This window comes from Cyprinus carpio, chromosome A16 (genome assembly GCF_018340385.1).
Source record: "Cyprinus carpio isolate SPL01 chromosome A16, ASM1834038v1, whole genome shotgun sequence".
Classification (NCBI taxonomy): Eukaryota; Metazoa; Chordata; class Actinopteri; order Cypriniformes; family Cyprinidae; genus Cyprinus; species Cyprinus carpio.
In genome coordinates, this window is record NC_056587.1 from 16338912 (window position 1) to 16357671 (window position 18760).

Sequence of the window (18760 nt, forward strand, 5' to 3'; positions counted from 1 at the left end):
AGACAACCAGCCCAGCTAAAACTAAAACCTTACTTCCACTTAGCTGTGGGCGATATACAGGTTTTAAAAATAAAGCAGGACTCAAATATTTTGTTTCTACTTTCCAATTACCAAAAATTTCAATATTTTCATCCAAAAATCCAAAAATTATCAACATATAAAGATTTACAGATTTTTTATTTTTTATAACATTAAATTCTTAAAAATTATACAAAAAATACAATTTACAAATTATTTATTAGTAGTGGTGGGACAATATTTGTTTTTTGATGGCTGATACCGATTACTCAGAGAGCAGGGTGGCCAATATAAAGCTGATATATGACATAACATTTAATTTAATATAGTAACAATTGCATACTTTAGATGGCGAGTTCTTGATTCTGTGTTTTTTTTTTTTTAAATGAAGAAACTGTTAAAAATATGGGAAAAAAAGACAAGTAAACACTGTTTTTTCCAAAACAAGATGAGCTTGTGTGTTCAGATAAACATAAGCTGAAATACAAACCGTTCTCATCACTAACAAACACCAAACATAAGCTGATATACAAACCCTGGCGATATTTAGGTCTACCAATTATTAGGTTAAGCAACAATAGCTGGAAATTAAAAATGACAGAAACATCTTGTTTAGATTAAAACAATGTCAAGAATAAATTATGATAAAAATATTTAATATATAATATTATAATGTATCTGCAATTAATATTACACTAATATACTATAATAATATTTAAAATAAAATTTCCTATTTTCATAACTACAGTCCACAATCAGACTTTCAAAGGCAAATGATATTGTCAACTCTGATGCAGACGAGGTCAGTTGAACAGGAAGTAGTAATAGTAATGAGCTGGCTAATAGGCACAACTTGAAGAGGTCACAAACCTGGGAGGCTAACCAGACCGCTAAAGATGGCATACAACAGCACTACAATACCTGGTGTAAATAGGCCTACATGAGGAAAAGATTTGACAAATCTTATTCGGTATTCTGCCCAGTGTTTCATTTTGTTTGGCTTCAGCTTCGGCCAAGAATTTTCATTTTGGTGCCTCCCTAATAAAAGCAGAATCTCATTCAGACATACAGAAGAGCAACTCCACAGGCGGCTCAGAGATAAGTGGCACTCAAATGCTTCTTCAGATCAGAATGCCCGTCACAGACAATGCAGCCCCGGTCAGGGAGATACAGGATGAAAGCTCAATTAACACAAGGGTGGATGGATAATGCCATATGGATAGAGAGAGCAGAGACAGAGATAAGAGCGGGATTCAAAGAAAATGGGGAAAGGTAAAACAGAAATATGAGCTTTGCGTTGCTTCTCTCATTTTCTTAACAGGGGTTAGACGTGGGCAATATGATCAAACTCATTTGACAGTATGATTTATTTTATAACAAGAGATGGAAGGAAAAAAATCTTTCAGATTATGGCAAAATTTTACCTGACAATACTGGAATATTCTCTCAAATCTCTCCACTCATTCAATTAAGTCAACAAACAATATATTATTTCTAATTAGCTAAAAATATTTTAAATATACATTTAGAAATATTTTATAAATATAGCTTTTTAGGCAGATAAGACGTATAGAAACTGCATATCTATACACATCAATTAATACAAATATTTTTAAATAATCATTTACGTAAGCATAATTAAATTTTAAATTAAACACTATTTAAAATAACACTATTCTATTACTTAAACATTCTCCTTTCATTATAGATTAACAAAAAAAAAAAACAAAAAAAAAAAACAATAGAACTAGTATTAGGATATAAACCTTGCTATGTATACTGCATTAGACTATTCTGATTAACCACATCCAAAGCTGATTTAAATTATACATATTTAAATATATAAATATATGCCTGTGGCACCATGAGTACATTCAATTCATTTTCATCCTGACTTATTAAGGTCTTCCTCTGTATTTTCACTTTACTCCGACTTTTGTTGCGTGTAAATAACGTAAAGGGTTCCCACCCACTGACAGCAGCAAAAGTATGCCTTCTGCAATAAAAACAGCATAAAAATCTCTACCGGTTGACACATTCCCACTTTCATTCCAGTTCTAATAGCAGCCTTTGTTATTTGCCTTAAAAGGTTGAAATAAGTGCACAAGCCAAAGCAAGAGAAAGAAAAACGACAGACAGAGAATTCACTAGAGGAATTAAGAGTAGAAAAGCAGAACAGGAAACACAGCACTCCAGCATCCAAAAATGAGAAAGGACAGAGCAGGCTCGGGGCAGTGTGCTGGATCTAAACGAGACACCCAGAGAACCAAAGTGTGTGTGTTGCAGTGAAATTATCTGGACATGAAACAATTACTCATTTGAGCTCTCAAATCAATGAAGCTCCTGGCTGGAAACAGAGAAAAAAAAAAAAAAGCTTTTTGAACAAAGCATTTGAAATTAAGGTACTTTCAGAGTTATTAATTTCCAAACGCTTATGATGCTCGGTCAGGCTCCAAACCATTTTAAATGGTGTTATTTACAGAGACAGGGCGAATAAACTTCCCTTCAGTATTTAAAACCAGCATTCAGACAAAATTCCATCACCTGGTGCAACTGGAGCTAAAATTACATTTTAAAAGCCTGTATGTGTTTGTTTATTTTAGCATGTCTTCTATGGCTGAAGTCCAGAAATTATTAAAATATTTTGAATGCTGAATGACCAGCGAGTGTCAGTGGGCTCGGATCCAAGACTGAGCCCAATTTGCACCCAGAAAACCAATAACCCAGAGGGACCTGCATCCTAACCGCTACAAAGGGACTTGAGCACTCACACTCATAGTTAAAAGCTTCTCAACATTCATATGACTAACAGAGCTGGAAAATCAATCTGAGCCAATGCACGCCTGCCAGCGAAAAAAGAAAAACTGCTCCTGCATGTCAAAGTAGATTACTGAAAGAGAGCACACAATAGCCTGAGAGGTGCCAATGCCACACTTGAGAGGAAAGTCACATGTGTGCAGACAAACAAAAGGTAAACACTATGAATCACAAGAATGGAGTCTCTTATACAGAGCAAAATAAACGGCACGAACAAACACAGATTTAATTCTTAAAAATGCAATCAGCAGGTTCCACCAGACTGTTTGAAAGGTCTCCATTTGCACAAAAAGGCAGAAATGACTGGAAAGGAAGAGGAAGTTACGCAATCAGACCAATGACACAAGCTTAAAAATAAATAAAGTCTTTAATACAGACAAATGTTATGTACAGCACATCTATTCATATATTAACACATTAATTGTGAATAATTTTTGAAATGCAAAGAAAAAAAAAAAGAGATTTGATTTCACTTCAATCTGATTTTATTCAGCCAGACAGATTTCTCAAATATATGCAATTTGTTCAGCCAATTCTGTTAGGTTGCTCAAACAAGCAGGGACAGATTTTTTTTACAATTATTTTAATGTACACACAACACACTTCAGCATTAACTGATACCAAAAGACTTGTCCAAGTGTGCAATAACATCACAAGGAACAAAGTAGCATCATGCTAAAATTATCATGCCATTTCAGTGTTAACTGTGTGTTTTATGAATGCTCTGAATGGAAATGGCCTAATGACACAAACACGGCTGGCTGAGCCATTATATGTAAATGGTTTAGAAAACCATCCCAATAAAATTCAGAAAAGCCATTAGCAAACAGAAATGCCCCGTTTGCTAATTAAATCTACTCATGCAAGTGGTGCAGTCCATCTATGTCTCCGCTCTATAGAGCCAATGCAACCCTGAGAGCACATTCTTGAGCATGCAAATGAATGGCCACGTGCAGATTTAAGGGGTGTTGTTCACACATATATATAGATTAAATGGCTGGAGGTCACCAAGTCTATGTGCTGTTGTTTACTGGTAGGCATTCTGCTGGACTGTAGTATCCAACTCTAACAGTTGGACTGTAAAACCTACTTCCTACACAAACATGCTGTCTGGGCCAACACAAAGCAACCATATACAGTTCATTTTGCATTTATGTGCAATAATAGACCAAATAAATTAATTTCAGTTCTGCTTATAGAGGTCTAGTTAACATGCTAATAAGAGTCTCAAACAAATTTATTAATTTCTTTTAAACATCTCAAAGACACCAATGTTGCAAACTTTAACCAATATTGATTATGTCCAGCTTTAGTGCTCATTGCACCAGAAAGAAAACGACTGAAAAATGAACAGAAAAAAACAACAACAATCCTGTATGCCCCAACTCCAGAAAGCTACATCTATTCAGTCAATCAGATCAGAGATTGCCAGATCAAGAAAGCGCTGCAAACATTTCATTTAGCCGGAAACCCAAATCTGTATCTGTATTTAAACAATTATAATCGGCAATTAAACAAATAAACAATTAGTAGTAAAGTTCTTCAGCAATGAGCTACCTCTCCATATTTCATCTGAAAAAAAAAAAAAAAAAAAAAAAAAAAAAAAAAGACTCTACTCTATTCTACTCTAGAATAATAAAGTACTATTCAATAAATGGTCAGTGATTTTGGCCCTTGAGAACTATAACCAAAAAATTTTTTTTTTTTTTTGGCTGTCTCTGACAAATATTTTCAGTTACATCACTAGTAATGACCACACTTTACCTTTTGTCCACACCTTAACCTGAAAGAAACTCATGACTGGCAGACATCCAAAAAACGATATTCTAGCATATTCACCTGCTTTGCATGAAGATAGGGCTGGGCGATATATCTAACGACATAATCATGCGCATCTAGTGAGTAAAGCCGGTTCCCTGATTAGCGCTAAATCACCATCACCTGCTTTCAAATGGAGCGGCATTTAATAGACCGTAGATCACTGACAAGCTACGCAATATCGCGTTCATTATCGAAGGCAATACATCTGCGATAATGAACCCGATATTGCGTAGCTTGTCAGTGATCTACGGCTCTGTTTATTAAATGCCGGTCCATTTGAAAGCAGGTGATGGCGATTTAGCGCTAATCAGGGAACCGGCTTTACTGACTAGATGCGCATGATTATATCGTTAGATATATCGCCCAGCCCTACATGAAGATGTTCTTCTGTTGAAAATCATTCATTTTAGCCTATGAGGCAGGTTTTGAGTTAGCTTGTTTAAGCACAAAGATAACACTCTTTGATCTTCCATTCAGACCAATGAATGCAGACCACCATGACCCTCAACATTAGCAGTTATGACTGTAAATCTGAAAATTGGGACCATACCGTGAAAGGATGTTCTAGCTGTTATTCTCTCTGTATGCTAAATGTGGCTAACTGCTGAAATGCAGTCTAACACATGCCTGATTAGACCATTATTGTGTTTAAAGAATCCGTCAAAGTGAGATGCATGACCATAAAGTTTCCGATTATGATAAAATTAGAAGCTGACCTAAATTCATAAAGCCTCATATACCACCTTGAGACTTTATACAGCAGACTTTCATAAACGGGTATATCTTCACTGCTCTTAACCAAGGCCATAAGGAAATAATTGACAGTAAGCTATACGTTAAAGAAAAGGGAAGTGAATGTTTTTAGTCTCATTTGAATGTAACAACTGCAACAAGGGGTTTAATTCAAACCTATGATTCATGAATGGATTAAACACTTTAGTGCTAAAAATACACCATTAGCTCTAAAGCAGAAATTTAGGAACTTGCATTTGACAGCTCTGCAGATCAAGAGAATTACACTGCAAATCTGACATCGTTATGAAACGTAGGGATATTTTATGAATAAACTACAAATGCACACATTAATAGTGCTAGGAGATGGGAATAATGCATGGCGAGTCATTTTTACACAACTTATCTAATATTGTTTCATGTCACTAAAACTTGATTACCAGTGTCCCATATTATATCACAGTGACTATTCCATTGTTCTGGATTAGCTTATAGTCACTATTACCAGTAATTAATAATAAGCAATAATAACAAACAGTGATCCATGTTAAAGGGATACTCCATCCCATTCTCGTCGCTTCGTAACGTTACAGTTGAATCACTGATGGCAGATGGACTATTCTTACAATGCTTTTCATACTTTCCTGGACCTTGACACTGTTATTTATTTGGCAGTCTATGGGACAGTCTCAAGCCTCCCTGTTTTCATCCAAAATATCTTAAATTGTGTTCCGAAGACGAACTAAGCTTTTACTGGTTTGAAACAACATGGGGGTAAGTGATTAATGACAACATTTTCATTTTGGGATGGGGTAACCCTTTAAGTGTTACCTGTGAAATATCTGTTTGATTTAACTAAATATACTAGTTAATACTACGGATACTAGTGCTTACTCCTTTGTAGTCACTATCCCAATAGTGAAAAAAGATACTATTGGACAATATAGTCATGTGTGGTTCAGATAAACTATTCACTTCCAAGTAGTGCCTATTCCAGTTTTACCATTTACTAATTATATAAACAAGTGCTTACTCATTGCATAATTGTAACTGCTAAAATAGTTGCTAGTTCATGTTCTCCTAGAACTAACTGACTAGACACTAGCACTTGTGTGTATTACAATTAATAGTTAATAATCTGTCACCATCACAGTGGCTGTAAACGGAACTAGTAGGCACTAGTATGTAATGAATGAATGAATAATTGAATATATACTAGGATTGATGACGTTGGTTCGCTTTTAGTCACTACTGAAGTACTTACTAGTAATTAACAATGAGCAACAGTAACACAAATACATTGCAGTAATAAACGCTAAACGACTTGCCATAAATGCAGATGAATAGATACAATACTTAATTTCCTCATTTGGAGTTTTACGATACCTTGCTGTAATATTAATTAACGTTATAACGTTACCCCAACCGATTATAATCAACAGACGTGCTAAATTAAAATAGCATCTCTATCGCAAGCATCATCACGATCATAATCAATTTAGTTTACTGGAATTATAAAAAGATGGAGGGCAGCTGCCATGCGGTTACGTGTCAAAATTGCCAAGCACGGACGTACCGCACAGAGGCAAACCGCTTCCTGAAACAATTACACTGAGATGAATGGAAGATCGCAGCAGCTTTGTGCAACACGCACTGACTTTTCATTCGCAGCGAGATTAATCGTGCATTACATCCCCTAACGTCATATTAAAAATGCGCCACAAACCCGCCCGCATTTATACTCACCATGGGTCAAACTCGTGAATGATGCTCTCGAAGCGAATAACTGCGAAAAGTCGCGAGCTGAACCCCGCCAACCAGGCCAGAAAGAGAATGGTGAACGACAGCAAAGACTGCCATCCCGCCGGCTGCGTCAGTCCACCGGACAGGCCTCCGCTGCCGCCGCATCCAGCCGGGGAGTTGGGCCGTCCGTTGCCCGAAACCGAACCTCCGGCGTTGGAGCTCGTTTTGTGCTTACAGTCGGATGCGGTGTGGTGCTCCGCCATGTTCTGGAGGATTTGGTTAGAAGAGCACTTCCCACCGCCACGCACCCCTCTTTCCACCAACCCGCTCCCTCCTCGGCGCCAATATTTCTGCGCAACCAGGCCTTTGCTCCAACTGCGGGTATCTGTCGTTGTGTATGAACAATTTGGATTTATTTGCAGTAGATTCCGCGTCTAAGTGGCATGCTAACCGGCTTGTACCACTCGACACACGGTATTCATTGGTAGGAGGGGGGAGAATAGGGCAGTTCTGTTCCACAGAGCAGGAAGAATCTCTCAGCCTCTCATGGCGAGACAGGTAGAACAAGGCGGGTCACACGCGCGACTCTTTTAACCAATCCGCTGCAAGGAAACCACTGACAGAAGCCGCGGATCAGCCAATGAGATCACGCACAGCCTTGAACGCTGACAAACGCAAACGGATAACCGTTGACAGTTGGTTGACCAATCATGACTCTGGATTTCAATAACGGACACTCGTTTGAGCCAATCACGATGAAGAACCGTCGCGGCTCTGTATGCGATACACCAATGAAATAAATGAATTTTGCATCAAAAAAAAAAAAAAAAAAAAAAAAAAAAATCCTGCCTTCACACAGGCCACTAAGCAAACGACGTTTATGCGGATGTCAAGCGACTGGTTTGACATCACGACATAAAGTTTGTGCCTGAAATTTATTTCGTCTGATGTCGAACAAGGCGCACTCAATAATGTCATTAACTCAGCCTCTTGTCGTTCCATAGGAGGTTTAAGGCACAATGACTGCCTTGGTCACCTGTAAATCCATTATAATAAATATGCAATGAGTATAATTGGTCACTCTTTGTGTTTCACGGAAGAAAGTTAAGTGTGTGAAATGTGAAGTGACGTGTGGCCAAGTATTGTGACCCATACTCAGAATTTGTACTCTGCATTTAACCCATCCAAATGCACACTCACACACCGTGTACACACACACACACACACACACACGCGTTTGAAACATAGATAAAATGTTTGGCATACATGCTACATTAACAGCGTATATTACATTATTGCATGCTTTGCATATGTCGGTGTTTGTGTGCTGATGCCTGCTTTTGGACACGATATGAACCAATATTGCACAATAGTCAAATCCTTGAATAAACTGTGAAGCTGCAGCAGTGAAAGATTTAATATGGCACCAAGAAGACCAGCTAAACAAGAACACCACAAAAATGTTCTTAAACTATTTATATTTTAGAATGTGTAATCATCATAAAACGAAGATAAATGTACACGAGGAGCAAGCTGTAGACTTTTAAGCTGCACTGAAAACAATTAAATTTAATTTTGTCATTAAATCTGAAAGACAATTAGCTAAAGGCAAATCAGCTACAATCTTTCCAAAAGTCACTGAAAACAAATAATTAAATATATAGGCTAAACAAACACAAACAAACACAAAAAATTCAAACAAAATGGTTTAAATCAAAAATTACATTCACAAACACAATCAAGTCAATACCCAATCAAACCAAATTGTTTAAAGAAAAAAATATTACTCATAAATAAAAATAAAGGTGCCATGTGTAAAAATTGAGGTAAAAATATCCAAAAAATGACCTACACGCATCAAAAGAATGAGAAGAAATAAGGGCGATGATGTCATTAAAAAAATGTCAAGTTATAGTGCTGCAGAGATATCAACCTTAATTAGCATTAGCATACAAGCCACGGCCCGACAGGTGTCGTAATAAACTAGTTTCGGCCATGGGGGGCGGTATGCGGGCAACATAACCACCAGCCAACCTGCAATACACGAATAACTCGCACGGCTTGTGGGCGTACTGGAAAACGTCAAGCAACCGCGCTCGGAATCACAAATCAAATCCGATAAGAAAAGGAGCCGAAACAGAGTAAACATCGGCACTGGCTTTTATCGCTGGAGACAACTGATGGACTTGAAAGAAAATGAGGTTCGACTCCGAACTTGCAACATTTCTTTTGGATTGGTAAGTAAGATGCTGTTAGTATTTCGCTAGAAGTTTGTTTTATATGTTTGCGTATTTTTTTCGGGAAGTTATAACATAGAAATGTATCGAAGGCTGTTCGATGGCTAACCGTAGCTGCGTTTGATAGTTAGCTAGCTATAACTTACCCACAGATCCGATCCGGTTTTCACCTGTTATCTACCAAAGCCCGTCTCTACCAAGCTGATGCTAAAATGTAACATTACCTAAGAATCTTGAAATGTCTTCGATGATAATGAACGAGAGAGAGAGAGAGAGAGCGCCCCGGCCGCGCGCCGCGCGCGCGCGCGCGCTCTCACTCACTATATTCAGAGCGGTCAAGTTTTTGAAAGCGTGTGAAAAGAGTCAATTGCGTGTGTCTCACGGTGAATGCTTGAGAGTTGGCAGCTCTGGTTACGTTAGTTGGCGCTAGCTTGGTCAACATCAGCTGTCTGATGTTGACCAATGATGTTGACAGAATGCTGTCTGTCAAATTAATTTAATTATGTGTATATGCAATTCAAAATGTAATATGAACAAAACGAATATGAACATATTCACTGGTAAAGGTGAAGGGGAGTAGCTTGAAGATGTCATGTTTCAAGATCACTTGACATCACCCAACGTTCCTCTGGAGGCAAAACGTCCTTTAGGCTTCGGCTATGGCTGTAGGGTTGTTGTGAAGGTAGGGGCGGAGCATAGAGACTATGCCGTTTCTCGTTTGTTACTCTAGAGTAGACCAATTCACTTTATTGAGGCATATTGCCCCCATCTGGTATGGAATGTGGAGTATGACTTGATTTTTTTGCCAAACAATACACATGTTTCATTTAAGTGCATACCTAATGTTTTAAAGTGTTTGGAGATAAAAATATCCTGATAAATCAAAATATATATTTTTTTAATATAGTATAGGATTTAGGAAATTTACTGCTACATTACTGTACTGCTGGATGGTGATCTGAAATTCACAAAAGTGAATTCTTTGCCTTGATCAGGTTCTCTCATATTCTCCTGTATCCCCCCTAAAACATGATCCCATTTTAGGCTCAACTACTGCAAGGTTATGTTTGCTTGAAAACACAATTTTTCAAAAACCACATGCAGTATAGATCATACAGGTTTTTTTTTTTTTTTTTTTTTTTTTTTTTTGCTTTTTTTCCAGACCGGCATGCAGAAATTGCTGTGGATCAGCTCATGAGACACCAAAAGCACAGTGGTAAAAATATCACTTCAAGAACACCTTATGTCACAGTGTAGCAAGACATAAAGTTTAAACAGTAAAAACACTTAACACACACATTTGCATATGAATTATATTTGTAACTTCACTGTGCTTTTTTTAAGCGTTAAATTCAGCATTAAGTTTGAAGGTCCTATTTAAAAATAACAAGGTTTATAAAAGCAACCTTCATTTGTCAGTGCATTGCTCTGACTTTAAAGCATGTTCAAGTTATCCATTAATGTGTCATTGCAGTTGTAGTGTTTAACAGTGACCACTATAAACATTTGGTCTATTTAAACATGACTCCATCCATAGTGCAAGGAATCAGTCTCTGCAAACAATATCGAGCATTAAGCATGTGTCAATATCACTGCACTGAAAAATCAATAGATGCATTTAAGCCAATTGATTTTTGTCTTCCTGTATGTTCTGCTTAGCATCCGGTAAAAAGGAAGCCTTTTTTTCCTTTGGTTATATTGTACACCCAACAGATGCTAGTAAGTTTCCTTTGTGGAAGGAAAAATTAGTTGTGCTCTGTAGTATTTGAATATAGTCCGTGTTACATGTCCTTTTCATCAGCAAAACTACAGTGGTGAATTAATATGTGTAGATGCTAAGCATGTTAAAACAAATCACATTTGCCAAAGGCGTTTTTCAAAGGTGTCAAACCTTTGTCAAGCAAGTCTTGTTCTGTTCTGGAACAGCATCAATGGTGACACCCACAGTTTCCATGATGCCAGTGCACAGCAACCACCTGACTAAAAAGACTAGAATATGATTAGTCTTTAATTATATCACTCATCTACAAATATAGGCTAACTGTAGATCATATAGAGTAATATAAAAAAAAGTGAAGTCATTGCTGTTGAGACCAGGTTGCTTATTTTATTTATTTATTTATTTATCAGATACACACTAATATTGTTTTCAATACATCTTACAGGTAACCACTAAACAGTTTTGCTTCTAATTTACCTTGGTTTAGGGATGTTTACATATTTTAACCGGAAGGAAAATATAAATACAGTTTAAAAACATTATATTTTTGTGGTGAGCTCATGGTGTTCTTGTTTAGGTGGTCTTCTTGGTGCCATTATTTCATTTTAAATGTAGCTATGTTCCTAGAGAATGGCACCAGGAACATTTCAGTAATTCCAAAAGATCCCTTCTTATTTAAATGCCAAGGCAATTACCCGTTGCAGTCTGACATTAACATTCTTACAATTGTTTCTTTCTCTGTTATTTTCTTCTATGGCTTCTTTGTCTCAGTAGGACAGTGAATGCAGAAAGTTTAAGCAGAAAACCTGTGTGTGAGGAGGTTAGAAGTGATCAGATGGTTCCTCCGTGAGGCGACTGACTTACTGGTGACTCATATCAGTTGTTTGGGATGGAGGCAGATAATGAGCCTGAGTGTGTTTGTGTTCAACAGAAGAAAAAGCAGCTGTGAAAGACTGCTATTCTCATGTGTGTTCATTTATTGGGTTCTTCCATTTATTGTGAATGATCCAGCTAAGATCACAATGCTTCAGGCCTTTATTTCTCTGAAGACAGCCGCAGCTATCGGCAGAAGAATCTACTGATGCCGGCATCTCAGAATAAGTGCACGCTTTGATTAATCATTCATTCACTTGTTTATCGTTCATAAGTATTCAAATTCAGTGCACTGTTTGTGCTACAGAGATGAATGACATCTCAAATCGTGCATGTTGTTCAAGACCGGTGTTTCTATAAGAAATCATACTTACAAAATGTCAATAAAACAGGGAAAAGAAGGAACCCGAGACATCTGGTTGTGGGTTTTTTTCAGTTAATAGGACAATTTATCATTTACTCACCAATATGGCTTTCCATAACATTTCATTCTCCCGTGGAACACAAAAAAAGACATTTCTTGGTAATTTCCAGAATTTTAGGTCTGGTTGTGGACTCTTTTTAACTTAACCCTTTGGTGCTGTTCAGTCATTTTTGACACAAAAAACTTCTATAAATAAAATAAATTACAATTTTTTTTTCAAAAAAACATAAAAGTAAAAAAAATGGTAAAGATTTTGGCACTTGACATGTGAACACACACACACACAAAACTGTGCCCAAATAAAATTAAACTAAAAGCTCATTTTTTGAGATATCAACCTCAAATTTGGAACACAGCTTGTTTAGATTTATGGCTTTGATTTTCATGCAGTTATAGAGTAAAATATGTTTTTGAAAATATATATTTCATAGAAAATGTAAAAACTGTATTTTTCATAATAATCTTAAACTTCTATAACTGGTCTTAATTTTTTTTTTAACTTTTTTAATTTCATCAATAATCTGCCAAGTGCCTTTTTTAAAAAGAGACCAAACTGCATTCAAGATTCACGACAGTTCACATTGGAAAATTCATTTTCAGGTCTATGCTCCAAAAGTGGTCATCAGGTAATAAATGGATCATAACTATTCCATAAATATAATTTAGTACAATTAAGTATAATTTAGAACATTATCAAACTAAATTATAGTACACTCATTTAATTGAAATAACAAAAATTGAGGTTCAAACAACAATTTACTCAACATAATTTCATTATATGAAAAAACTGTATGACTTTCTTTCTTCTGTGAAACATAAAAGTATTTTAAAGAATGTTGAGGTTCAAACAACACTGGACTCAACTGACTTTCCTTATATGAAAAAAAAAAAAACTGTTCCAAAACCTATTCTTCAGAAAAATGAGAGTCATACAGATTTTGAATGCAATAACATAATTTTTGGGTGAACTATCCCTTTAAGCTAGTAAGCAACCACCTATGACAAATGCATAACAACGCCCTGCAAGCACCCTTAAAGCCTCAGCATCATTGTGATATTTTTATATAGAAAAAAAACATAAAAAATCCCCTATAAAAACAAAAAATATACACATTTCACATTCTCCTCATATATTTTTTATCAAAAAACAATAATAAAATAAGCAGATAAATTTTTTCTTATTTTTTCATTTATTTACAACTTATCAAAGCTAACTGTGCTTCATGCAAGCTTTCATTAGATGTTGGTGGCCAGATTGCATTATCGTGTTGTACTGTTCCTGTACAAAATGGCACAACATACTCCATAATCTACTCTGCCACTACTCGCAGACATTGATCTATCTCTGTATCTGCAGACGAGTCTCACAAAATAAAATACTAGCAGTGTGCACATGGAAAAGGATGGAAAGGCTCTGTTTGTCTTCATTAGGTGGCCTTCTGCTGTAAAACTGCTTTCCAATTTCTCATCGGCTTCTCCAGTTACACTATAATGGACTAGAGGACGGAAGTGCTGGAAAAGATGTTAGACTGATCTGTAGAGGCAGCGAGGCACTTACAGCGACGGCCCAGAGCTCAGCACACAGGTTCATAATTACTAATGATCACTTTGATTTGACTTTCTACCAAACTGGACTTGGAATCTACTATGAAAAAAAAGACTAATTACTTGATGATGTTTTTAAAATGTTTAAAAAGTAAATAAATAAATAATACTTAAGACAATAATGTTTAAAAAGATATATAAAGAATTAACTTTAAAGATTTCACGTTTGCATATCTCTCTTTTTATGGCACAGCTCTCTCTAGTAGTCGAGACAGGACATAATGGGATGTAAATTAAGCATTTTTTTTTTTAAACAAAAACATGTTTTTCTTTTTTCTTATTTCCAGCTAAAGAGGTCTAAGATCCTCAAAGGATTCCCTCCAATAAATCAAAACACATTAAAGAAAAACATAAACCACACATATATAAAGAAAAAACTACTGTGTTGTCACCAGGGTGATCTCAGACATCAATGATGTTGTAATTCAACACAATGGAACGGAACCATAATCACTCACCATGATATTTATCAATGACCAACAGAGGGCAGTGTAGCTCACTGCAGCGTCAGAAACGACTCCCACACAGATTTTGCTCAGGAACATCAATCATTGGAGTAAAACAAAGTCAAATCCTCAGATCTCGGACAACAAAGGGGTTTGATTTAGTGGTTTAGTCTGGGAACGGAAGTGTTTAGTAAACAAGCAATGTCTGTGGAGCAGTCGGCAGAAATACAAAGTTTAGGATTTGGGATTGGGATAGGATCTGTGTTGAACTGTGCCAACTATTTCTTGTTTTGGATTGGTTTTGATGGTTTATCTCATTTGTATTTGATTTTCCTTTCATCCTGGCTTGCAGCTACATATGCATATTTATGTAAATTATCAGTTATCCTGTTAAGCACATGCCATGGTCAGATTTTACCTACCTACCTACCTATCTATCTATCTACCTACCTACCTACCTAAATAAATAAATAAATAAATAAATAATAAAGTCATTTGTGTTTGATTCTCCTTTCAACTTGGTATATTTAAGTAAAATATGACACATGTTGAGGTAAGAATTCACCTTTAAATAAATAAAATGTGTTCAATTAATTATATATAATTTTGTATATCATTGTAATAGTATAGTTCTGTAAAAAAAAAAAATATTTTGAAGAAATAAAATGAAAAGTAAAATCAGCTTTTGGAACGTTACAATTTTTGCATTGTGACATTATTTTCACTAGTATTCTTCAATTCAACAATCAATTCAGATACTATAATGCTGCGTTCCAGGCAGGTTTTTGAGCCCGTAAGTCACGACTTCAAACCACGACTCACGACTTTGTAGCATTCCAGGCAAGTCACGCCAAACTTCCTGAGCGCAAGGAATTGTAGCTAGATTATTAATTTTATTGCAATGTTATATTGTCCTAAAATCTATTTTTCAACGTTTACCACTTGCATAAACATCGCATCCGTAGGCAATATTATGCGTAGGGGATTCCCATTGTTGTTTCGTGGGGTATGAGACGTCATAGCTTGGAACTGGGAGTACATCGATCTAGTACGAGTTCACGGATGGGAAGTCACGGGTTTGACTGCCATTCCAGTGCACTTTCACAGGTAGAAGGTTGGAAAAACACGGGTTACGGGTTGCCTGGAACCAGCATAAGTTGCTTATTTTCTGGCGTTTTCTGTGCCTACATAGGTAAAGACTGTTGCACCATAATTTACATAAATTTCATCATCTAATGCTGATACATTCACCCCTAAATGCCACAGGAAAGGTCATTTTACATGTCAGTAAGTGTCGTTTTTGGCTAGGATATGCTGCGACGTGGACCAGACCTTATGCTGCTTACCTTATGGGTTTGGCTACAATAAATATGTTAAATATGATTAATGCATGAAAATTATGCCACAACACACACACACCCACACACAAACTTAAAGGCCATAAAATAGGCCATTTGACAGTCTGCTGCTTCATTGTATTTGTATTTTATGGCCCAAAGATCATCAAAAATTCAATGGAGGTGTACTAGCGCTCCAACTAGCCAGCCTGTCATTATCCCTGCTCCTTCTACATGTGTTTGTTTTGAAGCAAGTATGATAGTCTGGTGTGTTTGGGCTGTGTGTGGTGTCTGTCTCTTATCTGTGGTGTGATCTCTGTACCCTCAGGTGGCGCCAGCGATCAAAGAGCATGATGAAATGCAGCCTGATGGTGGCTTGCTATCAGACATGCCGGAAACAAGGTGAACGTCTTCAAACAGATACTTATCAGTCACCCTGGCCTGCACGATGTCAACCTGCACATTGCCCAAAGCCCTCCACTTCAACTGAACCGGTGAAAGAACTGGAGAAGACCCACAGCAACCTTCACAACCTTTGGTGCAAGTGTTGCTGGCCCAACATTTAAAAAGCCAGTCTTGTTATGGTGGTGCATGTGGCACTCAAGCAAAACTTGATGCTTTGCAAGTTTATAAAAGAAGCAGACAGCAGGGGGAATCACTAAGAATGAATCAATCAAATGAATCAAAACAGGTACCTGAATCTGATCTTTAGAGACAGTATGTAGGAAAGACGGGCCATTTTCAAAGATTTTTTTTAAAGAAAGAAATTAATATATTTATTTAGCAAGGATGCCTTAAACTGATCAAAAGTGATAGATAAAAATCGTACATTTACTATTACTATTACTATTATAATAATATTTCACAATATTATACCGCATCAAATAAATGCAAACTGACTTTGGTTTAATGTTTTGAGACTTAAAAACCAACCCCTAAACTTTTGAATAGTGCACATGTGATTTTAAAAATTTCATACATTTTTAATGCATTTAGGGCCTGGTTGAGATGGATTGCATCTGATTTGTGAGTGTTTTGCGTAAAGCGGTGCCATTTTAGTGAATTAATTTGTTATTTCAGATTGACGATTAACTAATCAATGTAAGATCATCTTTAATGATAAATTTTACTTAGTGTCCTCAATGAAGTTTCGAAAACTTACCGTATATGCACTTTTTCTGAATTCTTCACTTTTGTCTGTTTTCACAGACACATATTTGAGGTCTCGTAAATCTTTTCTTTTAGCGTATTATATTTATACATTTTAGTACTCAAGCTATTTACAGCCACCTCTGAAAATGGAAACTAGAGACTAAATTGTTTACTCCATCTCTCCCGACAGAAAATGTGGATACACTACGGTTTCCTCTGGTCAGCTCTGCTCTCTCTAGAACACCACAACAACAACAAATGCCAAGACTCAGAACAAGCTCATAAATCCTATTCTGAGATCAGTGCCACAGAGAGATATTTATAGCCATTCAGCCCCACAGATACCGGTTTATTCCCTTGTCTGGTTCTTCCCCCCAGATGTTCCAGTGGTTTAGGGGCTAAAATAGTTAAAAAACAATAGACACTAGGGAAAAGAGGGATGGTGAGAGGAACAGGGGTGTGTATGACTGGTCTGAGGGACTCACGTTCCCGGTCAGGATCGTTCTCTCTGTCATTATGGTCACGGCCGTTCCCGGTCAGGAATTTCTAAACTCTCACTCCCAAACAAAGCCCAGATGAACCGCTACTGACTCCAATGTGAGAGCTCAATTCAAAACAGCCTCACGCCACAAAAGACAGTCAAATAGGGACATTATTTCACTCAATTTGACAACCGTCTGGCCCATCTCACGCTTTTGAACAACTAAGCATGCTCAGTGCAAGGCTTAATTTTATAATATATATATATATATAAATCCTAAGAAAAATATTTTACATTTACAGAATACTGATAAATAACGAGTTTCATGCCAATAACCCATATATATATATTACAATTTTATGCTATTTTGTCTGAATAAATAAAAACTACAAGTTTACTGCTAATAACCCATAAATAACAGATATTAAAAGTTTACTGCTAATAACCCATAAATAACAGATATTAAAATTCTATGCAATTTTGTCTGAATGAATTAAAACTACAAGACTAGTTTAACATGAGTTACATGCTGGTTACCGATAAATAACAGACACAAAATTTATACTATTTTGTCTGAATATATTAAAAATACAGCAAAAGTTTAGATAACCCATAAATAACCGATATTAAAATTCTATACCATTTTGTCTGAATAAACTAAAAATACAATATTAAAATCAATCATTTTAAATACTACATTGCAGTAACATTCTAATTATAGTTAGATGAATAGATATTCATTTTGTAATTTTCTAAAAATTATATTATCATTGTTCAATAAAACTGACATATAAGATGACAGCAAATCTAAAAGAAAAAAAAAGTGTAAATGAGTATGGACAATTAAATATCCAGTAAAGCAACCATATATCATTACCATGAAATAAAATGACTTGTATCATGATATAAGGTTTTGGTCATATCGCCCACCCCTACTCTGCTGTTGTGTTTTGTTGTGCTCGCACAAAACAATTCTTCATTTAGCAATAGCTAAAATCTTCTTGTAGTAGAAAACCTGAGGCTTATGTACAGAAATGCAGGTGTCAGTACTCCGAGGCATATCTGATGGTTGTTTTTCAGTTAAAAGGTTCGTTTCAACATTGAACTAGCGGGCATGCGTGACAACTTGTTAATGGAATGTTTGTTAAGACTAACTGAAAACATACTTGCAACAAGCGGCGGTATTACAGGTAATAATAATCTGGCTGTCAATCATCATTCATATGAAAAGAGCCTTCACATATTTCCCAGGCTGAAAGCTAAAATACTGTCTAATGATGGATCCCTCTCATAATTCAAAGTATAATACACAATGAACAGACTGTATTAAAACAAAATGAAAAAAATACAACCA

At 36.2% G+C, this 18760-nt stretch overlaps 1 protein-coding gene across 1 annotated transcript in view; it reads right to left on the minus strand.

Annotated features, from left to right (window-relative positions):
• LOC109110318 (dolichyl-diphosphooligosaccharide--protein glycosyltransferase subunit STT3B) overlaps positions 1–7700 on the minus strand; it is a 49430-nt gene extending 41730 nt beyond the window's left edge. The window contains exon 1 of the mRNA XM_042772951.1: positions 7135–7700. Within this exon, the coding sequence (XP_042628885.1) occupies positions 7135–7394 (260 nt within the window). The 5' untranslated portion in view covers positions 7395–7700. The remainder of the gene's footprint in view (positions 1–7134) is intronic.
• Positions 7701–18760: the final 11060 nt, after the last annotated feature.